Source organism: Drosophila arizonae, chromosome 5 (assembly GCF_054131065.1).
Source record: "Drosophila arizonae isolate 15081-1271.41 chromosome 5, UAZ_ARI_1.0, whole genome shotgun sequence".
Lineage (NCBI taxonomy): Eukaryota > Metazoa > Arthropoda > Insecta > Diptera > Drosophilidae > Drosophila > Drosophila arizonae.
Window position 1 is genome coordinate 1,208,440 of NC_142925.1, and position 14,330 is coordinate 1,222,769.

General features: G+C 44.4%; 1 protein-coding gene across 4 annotated transcripts in view; it reads right to left on the bottom strand.

Moving 5' to 3' along the window:
- Nucleotides 1-522: 522 nt before the first annotated feature.
- Rx (Retinal homeobox domain-containing protein Rx) overlaps nt 523-14,330 on the bottom strand; it is a 50,960-nt gene continuing 37,152 nt past the window's right edge. For all 4 annotated transcript variants that reach the window (XM_018012846.2, XM_089472023.1, XM_089472022.1 and 1 more), the window contains 2 exons: nt 1,630-1,795; nt 523-1,564 (listed from right to left, as the gene is read on the bottom strand). In XM_018012846.2, the coding sequence (XP_017868335.1) occupies nt 879-1,564; nt 1,630-1,795 (852 nt within the window). In that variant the 3' untranslated portion in view covers nt 523-878. The remainder of the gene's footprint in view (nt 1,565-1,629; nt 1,796-14,330) is intronic.

Here is a 14,330-nt window from a genome sequence, read left to right on the forward strand (position 1 = left end):
TTATGCTCCTTTCGAGTGCTTCGCAGCCTTTTCGTTTTCCTTTTCCTCTTCGTTTTCTGATTATTAATTTAGTCATTAATGAGTTTTCGACAGCTGATTAACACAGCTGATACGCGTTCTCATAGAGTGACAGCTCAAAATGCAAGAGCGAGGGAGACTTATTAAGTTCTCACACTTCACACAAGACGTTCTTGCTTAGAGTTTAGGGAAAAGGCCGAGTTCCTTTTCCCTGATTACTAATTACTGATTTAATGCTGATTTTGGCCAATACAACATGGCCAGAAATGCAAAGCTGCCAAATGAAAGGTAAGGTATGTCAACCGAATATTGTGAGATTTCAATATTCAGTCAGGTAAGATCTTGAAACTATTTCCAGTTTGATTTACTTTTCTCCCTCCCCAAAAAACGTATCCCGATTCGATGTGAGCTAAAACTTGTTTATTTATTTGTATTTTGTGCTAATATGCAAGAGGGATTAGGATGTTGTTTTATACATACATATTATTCATCATTCATTATTCATTATTCATCAGTATTATTATAGTTATCATTATTATAGTTAGTTTCTGTCTTTAGGAATTAGAGAGATGTTACAAATAGCTCTATATGCACATTAAAATCCTATTATTATATGATTTGATGATTTAAAAGATCCTTTACTCACTGGGACTTCCGCTATGATCTGCTCTGCTCTGCTCTGATTTGATCTGATCTCTTCTAATAGAAATTAGATTTACAACGATGAAATTCTCTAAACTAAAACTCTCAAGCAACTAAACATTTATGATTATTTATATATAAATCTCTGTGATTGGATTCTGTGTAGAAGAACTAAGGCCTAACGCATCGAGTTTAACTTGTGTGAATTGCTGCACCATTCAGACCATGGAGACGAGGCCCTTGTTGAGATTATCGAGATGCTCCTTGGCCTTGATGCGCAGCGTGGCGATCGAGTTGCTGCGCATGTCGACGGAAGGCGGCGTCCCAGCTGAGGCGCGCTTGAGGGCCAGCGAGGAGGATGTGGGCGGAGGACTCTCGCGGCCCACGTCGAGCAGCTCGTTGCTGCACTTCTCCAGGCCGTGGCCGCCGGCGCCGTTGCTGCTGCCGGCATCCGCGTCGCTGCAGTCGCGCAGATCCCCGTTCGAGTCGGCATTCGAAATGCTGAGGTTTTGTGGTGACATGCACACGTCTGGGCCGCTGCACTCCAGCGACGAGGACGAGGACGAGGTGGTCGAGCAAGCAGTCGTAGTTGGGGGCAGCGGCGTCAGCGACGTTGCATGCGGTGACATGCGTGACAGGTGCGGCGACAGATGGGACAGCGGCACCGCATGGTGGCCCGCGAGGGCGTGCGCATGCGGATGCTGGGGTGGGGGCGGCGGTTGGGGCCCGTTGGGTGGCGGTGGCGGCAGCTGACCGCTGTGCGGTCCATGCGGCGGCGGTGGCGGCGGCGGCCCATGGTGATGGCCCATGGCAGCCAGACTGCTCATGGTCAGATTGCCCGGGGCCAGGCTGAGCGGCGGGGTCAGATAGCTGGGATAAACGGTCTGCGGATGCGACAAGAAACCTGCGAAGCCAACAATAATTCAAATGAGTCTCTCTTCTACTCAGTTGTAACATCTCGAGACTCACCTGGCAGCGCGCTCAGCAGCGGTGGGGAGAGCCACGGATCGACGGGCAGGCCGGATGCGCCGCAGCCCAAGCGATGCGGCAGCTGCGTAAAGTGCGTCAGGCCCAGACGCAGGCTCTCCGACTTCTCCTGGCGACGCCACTTGGCGCGTCGATTCTGGAACCAGACCTAAAAAATAGCACAAGAGGAGGCGAAAATAAAGAAGGTGCCAGTTAATTAAACAGCAAATCGCGCGGAAGGCAATTAAACGCAGTAGAGGAGATGAGCGTTAATTTAATCAGGCACAAAATGGCGAGTGTCTAAACAGACGCCAACAACAACAGCAACAACAACAAGAGCGAAATGAAGGTCATCCAACATAATTGGAAAACTGAATGAGCTTAATTACGCAGCCATGATGAGCTGAAGAACAGCGACAGGATGGGAGACAGCGGGAGAAAGACAGAGAGGGAGAGAGACATCAAGTTGAACAAAAAAGCAAAATGGCCGCCCAGCCAAAATTGTTAATGAAAACAGCCGCACAACGAGCCAGAGCGAGATAGACAGCTAAAGCGTGAGCAGAGCAGAGCCGAGCAAAGCAGAGGCTAAGCAGCAACGGCAGAGGCAGGGGCTGGGGCAGACAGACAGTTAGACAAACAAAATGGCGTAACAGCAGCAGCAAGCGGCAGCAACAACATCAACAACTAGAACAGCGATTGACGTAGCCAAAGCTGTAGAAATAAAATTCAATTAGTGCCCGTGGCTATAATTAGAATTATCGTTACAATATGCGTGTGTGTGTGTGTGTGTGTGTTTGTGAACAGCTCTGCCACCAACCAAAGCGCAGGCAAAGCGTCTGTCTAATTAAAGCAAAGAGAGCAATTCAAAGAGAGTGCAAAGGCGAGAGACTGAACGAAGGAGTGAGCGAGTGCGAGTGCGAGTGCGAGTGAGCACGAAGGAATGATTGAAGCCGTCGGGAGCGGGTGCGAGTGAAATGGTTGGCGTATTTTGGATTTCCGTTATGCCGTCGGCGCCGCTGCTGCTGCGCTCAAAGTAATTAAATGCAATTTGCGCAAATTAATAAGAAATTATTTCTGATGGAAATTTCATTACCATTATGTCGTTCATGTTGCTCTTGCTGCTGCTCTTGTTGTTGTTGTTGTTCTTGTTGTTGTTGCTGTGGTTGTTTTTAGTCGAGCTCTGAGCTCTGCCACAAAATACATAAACAAGCCAGAGTGTGTGCGTGTGTATATATATTTCTCACTGCCTCTCTCTCACTTTGTGTGTGTGTGTGTGTGTGTGTGCTTGTGTGCGGCGCTTTGGTTGCTCCGGCTGTTTAATTAAACATAATGGCGCGTAAAATTATTTTCGTTGTCAATTTGACGCACAGGCAAAAACTGATTTGCATTACAAATTTGCAGAGCGTGCAGCAACAGCATCGGCATCAGCATCAGCAGCAGCCACAGTTGCCACAGTATCCGCCTCCATCTATCTCCCTCTCCCTCGCTCCCTTTCGCTGCTCTGTTAGGGAACATGTTGTTGGCGAATGCAAACAGAAAGTGAAAATTTCTTGTTTTCCCTACGAGTCAAACAGCGCTTTAGCAAAGTAATTAAGCTGTTAAAGCCATTGAAACTGCTCGCTAATTGGCACTCGGCTGGCCCAATAATATAACGGCTGAATGGAAATGATTCTTTATAAATTTTGTGAAGCTCCAAAAAGTAGGCAACAAATAACAAAAGGATGAGCATCTCAATTGTTGGATGAGCATCTCCATGGCGCTTTGTGATGCTATTCGTATACATTCATACTTCGTTTTATATTTGTATAAGCAAGAAGTAGTTCAACGTAAAAGCTTTTGTAAAATATATTCCGAAGTACTTTTCGAGTGCTGATTACATTTTATTATAGTCTGGACAGGATAGGAGCCATATACATGTATCATTCAAATATACTTGTATAATTAGTAATTCTAATTAGTAATTCTGCCTTTCGTACAGCCCAACGAATCTCCAAGTCATGCACACTAAAATAAGCAGAGCTATCTCAGCTTATAGTATGAAATTCTTCACTAAAAGTCGCGCTTATATTTCCATTTCATTCAGTAAAAATCTGCCAATATATGGCTGCAAAACATTTGTTAATAATAATAAAAGAAAAACAGATCAATTAGCCTTGTCGAGAGTCAGAAATAACAAAGCTCAAGGAGCTAACACACACACACACACACACACACACACACACTCACAGAGTTGTCTCAAAGTCTAATTTCCTGTCGCTCAAATCTGTACGAAGAAAATAAATTAAAGTTAGCAGCTCTAGGCCACAGTTGGCCTCCATCCACACACACCCACACCCACACTCACACATACATATACACACATATACACATCGAGTAGAAGCTTCAAATGTTAAATGAATATTGACATTTGGCTGTGGAAGCAGATGAAGAGCAAAGCCTGAGCCAAAGTCTGGCTGCCTAGCTGCCTCTCTGCCTGCCTCGCTGTCTGCCTCTCTGCCTGCCTCTCTGCCTGGCTGGCTGCCTAGCTGCTGTACGCCGACTGTTATAATTTGAGTTTGTGCTTCTTCATTTTAATTAAATCATCAAAATCAATTTTGTAATTTCCATTCATGGTGCGTCATAAGCGCCACAAAGCGAGCGACCGAGAGAGAGAGAGAGAGAGAGAGAGAGAGAGAGAGAGAGAGAGAGAGAGAGCAAGAGGGGGCGAGAGTAGCCAGCAAGAGGCAGCGCGTGCATGTGTATGTATGTGTGTTTGTTTGTATATATTGATGGCTGGCACGCCCATCAGCCACATCAACAGCATCATCAACATCATTAACAACTTCATTATGAGCTTTGGCAAATTGTCTGCTTTCATCTTTGGCTGTTTTGCTCGACTGGGCGTGCAGTCTCTGTGTCTCTCTCTCTCTCTCTCTCTCGCTCTCTCCACCTCCCACTCAGCCAAACTCAATTTTCCACCCCATAGACAACAAATACAAACACACACACACACTCACACACATACGCATGCTTCAGCCATTTTCAATTTTGCTACATTTTGTGCTAGCCCGCCCAAAAAGCCAGCAAACCCAGCAAACCCAAGCGAATGCCTCCAGCATTTGCCATTCATATGATGCTGGAGCTGGGATGCTGCCGAGCTAAGAGCACGCGCCTGGCCGCAACAGCTGCCACGCCCCCTCGCCTCCTCATGCCGTGCGCCTCGTCAACCACTTTTCAACTTTAATCTTTTTCATAAACTTCACATTGGCAGCAAACAATTTGCGTCGCCAACAGCGCTGCCAGCGTCACAAGCGTCGCCAGCGTCACAAGCGTCGCCAGCGTCAACCCCCAAAAAGCAAAGGGCCGAAAGCCCACAGCGCACGTTACGCTGCTGCTCCTTCTACTGCTGCTCCTGCTCCGTCTGTCTCCTGCTCCTGCTGCTCTTCCTCCTCTTTCGTCTTCTTTAATTTTGTTCGCAGCAAAGTTTTGCCATTTTATTGGAAAACTTCTGCCGCAAAGTGTCGTCGCCCAAAAAGCAAAAGCAGCATACAAGGCGTATACGCAATTTGGCTTGTACTCTCTCGTTCTACCTCTCTCTCTCACTCTCTCGCTCTCTCTCTCTCTCTGTGTGTGCACAAATTGCTTTTCGAATGTTTTTGACAGTTTGCAAATTGGAAAATTGACTTTTAACACACAAGAGTTCAGCAGCTTAATAAAACTGTTGCCAACTTTTGCAACGCACACGCAGAGCAAACGACAGAGAGAGAGAGAGAGAGACAGAGAGAGAGAGAGATAGTGAGTGGCTTGTCCATTACACGTTTATTGTTGAGAAATATGCATAGCAATACTTCCGTTTGGGCCTTGACTCTCTCTCGGCTTTTGTGGCCAAACAAATTGGAAAACCGTTTATGGCCATTGGCTAAGTGCTCTTTGGCTAACTAGCCCCGAAAAGAGTCTATGGGGAAATGGCTGCGCGTATCGCTCGAAATGAATCTAGAGCCGCAATTATACGTATTGCATAAGCATTGCAACTGCCAATCGCTTTTCCATGCCTCGTGCAATTCAATCAAATTTGATTGCGATAAGCATTTAATTGCGCTCGTTCAGTCGTTCAGTCGAGGCAATGCATTATAATTAATATGAAAACTCCTGCTGCGCTCGAGGATATTGATAGCGGCGCCTAAACTAATGCCAATGCAATGCATCTGCCGTGTGGAAGCTTTAATTCAATTAAAAAGGAAAAAACGACGGCGCTGAGGCAAACCCTAGCGCAGCGAGCTCCCTCTGGCCCGACCCTAATTATATGCCTGTGCAGGATTTCGCCAGACATCAGACAGCAGACAGCCGACCTGAGTTGAGCCTGTCATAATTTCAGACCCAACCCGATCCGGTACGACTCCCGACTCCCGCCTGCCGCTTACCCAGTCCCGAACAAAGACACAGCGTGGCGTCCTTTTAGCGCTAGTTTATGACATGTTCTCTGCTTCTGCATTGTTGTTTGGCTTTTAGTTCCGGCAGAGCTCAAACTCTCTCTCTTGCTCTCTTTCTGTCGCTCTCTCTCTCTCTCTCTCTGTGCCTGAGCCATATCCTGTGCAGAGCAGGAGCGAACAAAAGCTTTTTTTCGGCGGCACACAAAGCGCGCACAGAAGAAGATGTTTTAATTAGTTTAGAAGCCGACAAGCATATTGATTTACACTCCAGAGCCGCTTCACTCCCGACCAAGACGGTTCACGACGTTCGCTCCGAGGAACTTTGAGAAGAGTCTGAATCATACACACATATTGGGTAAGTCTTTCATAGGCACTTCAATTTAAATTATGCCTTGATAGGCATTTCAATTATTATAATTATTTGCAGCTCTTTTCCAACTCTCCTGCATCTCTCTCTCCCTCTCTCTCTCTCTCTCGGGGACTCAATTTTATTTGAAAACAATCTTTTATATAGTATCCTCTATGGTTCTCCAATTTCGATATTGAATTTAGTTACCTATTATATATTCATTAATCCATTAATTAATGTGCCTCCATATCTCTTTCCTTTCCTTCCTTCGCTTCTCGCATGTCGTATGGCTTCATTTTCATTTTCCCACCTTCTTTTTTCGTAAACCCGAATTTAAATAAATTCACCAAGCACTAGCAATACCTTTCACATCAAATGTGATTAGTCCCGAATCATTTTCAACCTGTCCTTCATCAGTCGCTCGTTAAAATTTCATTTCGAAGCTCTTCAAACTCCAAATTTGTTTTCTCGTGTGTGTTTAGGACTTTCCAAGTGTTTTACTCCAAACCCTTCATCAACTCTGCCATAAGAGTTGCATTTGGACTATTCTGGATTTGTTTTAGACTATGTGTGCTTAGCAGGAGGAGCTCAAGTGTCCTGGGTCCTCATTATGCTTAATAATAGTTTCGCTTGCATACGAATTGTTGTAATTCAAAGCGAGACACACGACTCTCCCTCTCCCTCTCTCTTCCTCTCTCTCTATCTCTGCGGCCTGCCAGCTGCAGGCCCAACTGCCACGCCTCAAATAACGCATGTGAAAAGTCAAAGGCGAGTGTCCTTAGCCCCCCCTCCTACTCCTCCCCCCTTGCATCAGCTTCACTCTATAGCTTGACACCCACTCGATCAACGCTCGCTCAAATTACCTACCGATTTCAATTGTGGCCTTTTTTTCTTCCCACTCTCTATCCCCCTCTGTCTCGCACTTTCTCTCTCTTTTCTTCTGCTCAACTTGAATTGACTTTGACTTGGCCTCTGGTTAGGGGCGGCGGGTAATTCGACTTGGTCTGTTTGCCGGGGCGTATGTTTGCAGTGCGCCACGTGTCACCCTGTATTTAATTAGCTATTTATTTACTCGCTGACATGCCGAGCAGCACAAAGGCAGGAGCAACGCCGCGAACAGACCCAGCGAGCGACCCAGTGAGCGCACGCACAGTTAATAAGCAGTTAAATCGGCTACAAAGAACGACAAAATATGCCCAGCAGCAGCAGCAGGAGCAGGAGCAGGAGCAGGAGCAAGAGCAGGAGTAGCAGCTGCTTTGGCAAATAGTCGTCGACCAGCATCGCACTGATTAGGGCTCGCAAGGGGGCGTGGGTAGTTCAACTGTGTCACACGCTTCACTCAAAGCAAAGCAGTTATTAGTCTGAGCGCTCACTCTCTCTCTCTCTCTCTTGCTCTTTGGTTGACACTCGCAGAACGCAATTTTAATTTGCAACTGTGGCTAAGCGAAACAATGTCAGCTCATGCGCGAGGGCAGTTTGATACGCATGCAAGTCATCTGGGAATCTAGAAGAGTTAAATTAGAGTCAGCATAGAGAGGTCAGCTACTTGTCAAACAGCCCTCGCAAACTGCATTATTATATTTGTGTATTTTATATGCTGAATTCTCAATTCATGAGCAACTCAGGTAACAGCCCTCGCACAGTCACACAGCCATGTCCATTGCTTCTAAGCGCACATTAATTTTTGTTTTAACCAGAGGCTATTGGCGCAGGCCACGCTTTAGAGGAGAAGAAGGCAGCAGGAGGCGAGGAGAAGGAAGGAGAAAGGGAGGTAGGAAGCAGGAGGCAGGCTGGGGGAGTCGCGGCTTCTCGCGCTGGCTGATTCGCTCATTGCACTGCCCACGCATTAGGAGAGGCAGGAGGAGGCAAGAGGAAGCAGCAGGAGGCAGGAGTGGAAAGAAGGGGGCAGGAGTAGCGGCTTTTCTCGCTGGCTGATTACTCGCATAATTTGAATAATGTTTTATGACAAAATAAATTAGTCAACGTTGCGAGAGGAGCTAACAAACTCTGCTGCATATATTAAAAGTTGTTCAAGTTTTTGTAGCTGTTGTTGTTGTTGTTGCCGTTGCTTGATAACTTAATTATATTTTGTATTTTGTGCGTGCGCCAAGACTGAAGGAGAACAGAAACAAAAAAAAACTAAAATATGGAAGCCGAAAAATTTGTTAGGTGATTAATTAGCACATAATAAAGTGGCAAAGCGCACGGAAAATTATTTAAGTGTTTTATGATTTATTCAACAAACAGCAACAACAAGAGCAACAACAACAGCAACAACAACAAAAAATGTTATAATAAGCAAATGATTGAAGCAGAACGCATAAAACCAATTAGCATGTTACACAAAATTAATTAAAAGCGGAAATCAAAAAAAGACCCACAAAGCATGTCAAATGGAAATGTATATAAAAATGCATAAACAAACATATATGTATATATTCCATATAATTATAATAAGCAGCTTGTGTGTGTGTGCGTGTGTGTGTGTGGGTTGACAACCAAAAACCCTGTCAAAGTGAGTGGCCTGCTGCTCCTGCTCGTTGTCAAAACAAGCATTTATATAAAGCTGATTAAGTCACATTTCACATATCGTTTTTTCTTTTTTTATACCCTGGATACCCCGTGAATATAGCCCAAACAGGTTATGTTCATATCGTGAGAGAGTATGTAACGGCAGGGCAGGAGAGGCCAGTGAGGGTGTTTGATAGGGAGCAGCTGCTGAGTTGATCTAACTTTGTCTACTCTTCTTTTAGTCTGTCTCCCTGTCTGTTCCTGCTGCCGAGTCATTGAATAATTTAACTAGTTTTCTATATATCGAGCTGTTTGTTCTCTTTTCTCTTATCACAACTAAAATTGCAAAATTGGCCCCTCTGCTCTCTTTCTTCTACCGTCTGCCCTTCCTTCCGTTCTCTTCACTCCCAGGCAAGAAGCTCACAGCTTTAACAGAAAAGAGTTCAAGGATTACGCGTTTCCAAAGGTATTCACAGGGTAATCTCCTAGTCATCTACACCCGACTAGAGCACTCGTGCTACAGCTGTTATGGGGCACAAATTCTTATAAGTACCTGCCGCATTTCTGTTGAAAATTTCTTTTTTCTCAACGTTTCTCGCTGTATCTCGCTGGGTGAATATTTTTTTGATTGACTCGACCAAAATCGAAATTGTTTTCTTCCGCACTAATTTGACAACTTAAGCCAACGCTCATTTAAACTGACAGCAGATAAGAGAGAAAGAGCGGGAGAGGCAGAAAGAGAGAGAGAGAGACTGTGAGCGGCATACCTTTGACAGATGTAAAGAGATATTCTTAAGAATGAATCAAACAATCATGCGCCTACATAGGCTCAATTAGGCACTGGAGTGGGAGGTGGGGGTATCAGGTGGATGAGAAAGAGAAGGAGAGTGAGAGTGAGAGGGAGGCTTACGAGTAATGCATTAGAGAAAGACTTATTAAATGGAATCATCTTTATTATTATAAATTCTATGTGCATAAGGACCTTAGGGACTCCATCGCATACATGAGATGCGCAGAGAAGGGCTTAGCTATATAAATAGATAATATGGTCTGCTTTTTTTCTATATCTCGGATAGTTTAAGCGCTATCGATCTCAAATTCAACAAATAGCCGCTGTTTGAGCATGCGTAGCCAGAGACTGAATCCTTTCTTTGCCAACTCACCCACTCCATCTCACATTCCAGCCATGATATTGGTTTGTCGCACAGCTAATTCAACTTTATTGTTTAGCCTGATCAATTCTAGCTCCTTTGTGCTCTCGCTTGAGCTTTGCCGCTTTCAATTAACCCCCATTAGAAGCTCCTGGCACAAAGGAAAGCAAAAGCGAAGCCGCCTCTTGCGTAGGCGTGGCTCTACCTGCGACGGAGATCGGCGATGGGCCAAGCGAATGCGTGTCGCAATTAATTAAGCCAAAAGAAGACGCAGTTGGCAAGCACAACAGAGAAAGAGAGAGAGAGAGAGAGAGCGAGGGAGAGAGAGAGAGCTAGGACTACATTGTCGGCATCGTTTGTTGAGGCATTTGTTGTTTGTTTGCCGCAATGGCATCCAATTTCATTCCTTTATGCGACTTATTGAGTTTGGCCTGGCTCTCGTCCTGGCCCTCGTCCTGTCCCTCGTCCTGGCCAAAGGGTGTCGTTGCCAACGTCGTTGTCTGTCTCAGCCGCTGGGCACAGGACTTTAAAGCAGCCGCCGTTCATATGGAGGCCACAGCTCGGGCAATGCGTCGCATCCTTTCTTGGCTAAAGGACAACGTGGCGCAGCGTGTGCGTAATTTAAGCTGCGAAACGTGTCCTTCGTGTACTCAAGCGACTCGATCGGCGGCTGGTTGCGCTTTTTGCCCCGGCTAATCAAATCAAATGACGAGCGCGTGCGTCGGATTTGCCTAGTGGCTGTCACTAGGAAGGAGGACGAAGCACGCAGGACGCAGGACGCTGCACGGCCTCCTTTCACTCATAATTTCGTTAGGCTTCATATCGAATTTAGCGTAACCTGTCAACACATTTCAATAAAAGTGTATAAATCAAAAGGAATGAAATTATAAATCATTTTGCCCCGTCGACAGGCCGCTGCAGCAACCCCCAGGACATGCGCGCACACCGCACAAACATAACCTCACTTGACATTAGGGGTAACAATAAAGGCACGACATAAAGGAACGACAAAAAAGGAAAACAGAAAAACTGGATATATAAATAAGGAGGGCAGCCAACATAGCGCTGCATGCGCAACCCCTAAGCGGAGCGTAAATATGTTTGGCTTAAACTGAAACAAAATATGATCAAATGTAATCATGCGAATACAATTACAATTACAGTTGCAATTACGTTTTATAAGAATATATATATCGCAGGGAGACAGCGCCACAGAGAGAGAGAGAGAGAGAGAGACAGATGAGCTGTGAGAAATATCTCTGCAGTGAGCAGCTGCTTAGTTGGTTGGCTCGAGTCAAGGAGCATCGAGAGCATCGAGCGTCGCACTTGAGTCGTCAAGTGCATGTCCAGGCTGAAGGACATTGAAGGACTCGCGAAGGGGGTGGCTGCTCCTGCTCTCGCGCACCCCCTGCGCTTATGAATATTATTCAATTTGATGTGTGCCTAAATGCTGTGTAATGAGTTGCACATCTGTTCGCCCAGAGGCCTCGGAGTCAAAAGTTAGCAGCGACAGCAACAGGACACGATTGCTCCGAAGCTTCGCATTATTATTATTATTATTATTATTGCATTATGGCACTTGCGCTCTTTGATTGCGTTATGTGTCAGATGTCAAGAGCAGCGCGCTGAATCCCTTTTTTACACAAGCGGAGAAAAAAGTGCTTCACGGCAAATCGAATAAGCTCGCAAATTGTTTTTCTTTTATAATTCTATTTTTTTCTCTCTTTTCGTATTAACGAGCGGCAAATTGTGATGTAAATGGATTTGTTTAGGCACAAGTAACATTGCAGAGAGAGTGAGAGAGAGAGAGAGAGAGAGAGAGAGTGAGAGAGAGTAAACTGTACTTTTGGATTTTGAATAAGTGTTTCCATATACAAATATGACAGACTTAGCTTGGGGCAGAATTTGCTCGGGGTATATATTGCTATTGATAGAGATCAAAGGCTGTACAACATGAAATAATAGCTAATAGCGATAATAGCTACAACCAGAAATCCACATAGATAAGCAAATATTTAATGCATTACCCTATCTTGTGGATGACTGGAGTCAAATCACAGAAATAGCTTTGCTTGGGCAAAAGCATAAATTGGACTCGACACAGCGTACTTATAAAGAGACTTCATAAGAGCCCCCATTGCAGTTAGTATATATATATACATATATATCAAAGGTAAAGTCTACAGCTCTTAGATTTGTCGAGTTACGAGTAAAAAGTGAAAGCTGTATAAGAATTTGCACTGATATGAAAGTAATTAGAGCTAGATAGTTAATTATAAGAAGAAGAGCAAAAGATGATTATAATAAAATAAATAAGACCAATACTAGATTTTGGATTTTTAGTCAGACTTGTCAACCTGATCAAGAGCATATACATATATAGGTAATCTTACCTATTATTTTGCTGCTGCTCTTCTATACATTTCCTTCTAGCCAGCGTGTCCTGTTATACATTTGATATACAATACATAAACTGCTTTAATTTGCTTGCTTTTCGTATTGGTACTTCATAGCCAGGTCTCACTGTAGTTCCTATTTTAACGGCATTTTGCATATTTCTTTGTTTTGGTTTCCTTTTTTCATATTTATTTGACATAATTAGTCAGCTCGCCTTCAAGTGTTGGCTGGCTCTTTGTGTTGTTGGACAGTTTATTTCAGCATAATTTTGAATTAGCAGCAGATGTGCACAGCACACACACACACACACACACAGGCACACCTAGGGACAGGCAACCCTCATACTTGACTTGAGTTGACTTGCTTTTATTTATTTATATTTATTTATTATTTACCCTTGCGGCTGCTTTGTTGTGGTCTATGCACTTGGTGTGTGTGTGTGTGTGTGTGTTGGTGTGTTGGTGTGTGCTTGTGTCAAAGGTGGCATAATGTGTTAATTGTTCTACGCCCACGCATTAATAACGGCACTTGAGTACAGCTGTCGTTGAGTAACTTTTTAGCATTCATCCGAGCTATAAATACGCTCGCTGGGAGCGAGAGTGTCTGAGGTCGAATACTATTGGCTGTGTTATATAACAGGCAGCTCAGGGATTAGGGATCACGGTTTAAAGGTCAGAGGTCACAGCGCACTCAGGTCATAGGTCACTTGGGCGCCAAGCAAATCACAGAGAATGCCCAATTGGCGGCAATTGAAAACGCGAGCCAAACCAAAAAGTTGACTTCCCCAGAGAGAGAGAGAGAGAGAGAGAGAGATAGAGAGAGAGAGAGAGAGAGAGAGAGAGAGAGAGAGAGAGAAAGACAACTAAAAATGGAGCTCATTTATGCAATTGTTGGCAATTCCAATTTTCGATATTGAGAACTCTGTCTCCATCTCTCTCTCTCTCTCTCTCTCTCTCTCTCTCTTTCTCACACTCGCTGTCTGTTTGGGCTCTGCGTTTGCCTTTGCCTTTGGCTTGCTTTCTGATTATTTTCATTATTAGATTTGTATAGGATTTCAATAAAAAAGGTCCGCAAATGAACCTAATATGCATTATTATTATTACGACATGTGAAAACGAAAGCGAAAGCGAAGACGAAAGCGAGGCGAATCGACTCGCTTACAGCTGTCGATAGGCAATAGACAAATGGAGCGTTACAGACAGACGACAGACAGTGTGAGTGAGAGAGGCAGAGGGAGAGGGCGAGCCGGCTGGGTGGGGGTAGTCAAGAAATAAACATACTATAAATGTCTAAACGGAGGCAAAATTGGAATTGCAATAAAAATCTATTTTATTTGTTAGTGAAATGACATTTTTATTTGTTTGCTTTTTATGCACACAAACACACACGCACACACACACACACAGACACACATGGACACACACACACAGAGGCAGTCAGACAGCGGCTCTGGCACGTCACACGCGTCGTATGCGCAATATGCATATAAACAAACATTTCTTATGTGTATATTAAATCGTGTTTCCCTTTTGGCCATTTTCCATTTGTTTTTCCTCGCTGCCATTCTGCATTCGGTATATTTTCCTTGACAGTTTTACGATATTTAATCATTGGGCCATGCAAAATAATTGACAGCCATTTCTCCGCTTGCTGCCACAATAATATTAATAATAAAAATTGTCCCCGCTTGACTATTTGCTGAACGTGAACGCATGTTAGCAAAAATAATATATAAATACGGCAAATATGGCATATAACAAAGATCGTGCATTGTTTTTCGTTTTTATTTGATTTACCTAAAACAATCAGACAAGAGGCTCCAGACACGCCAAGCCATTGTGAATGAGTAATAGAGCAGGTTTCTGCTAAATACATAGAACTACTCTA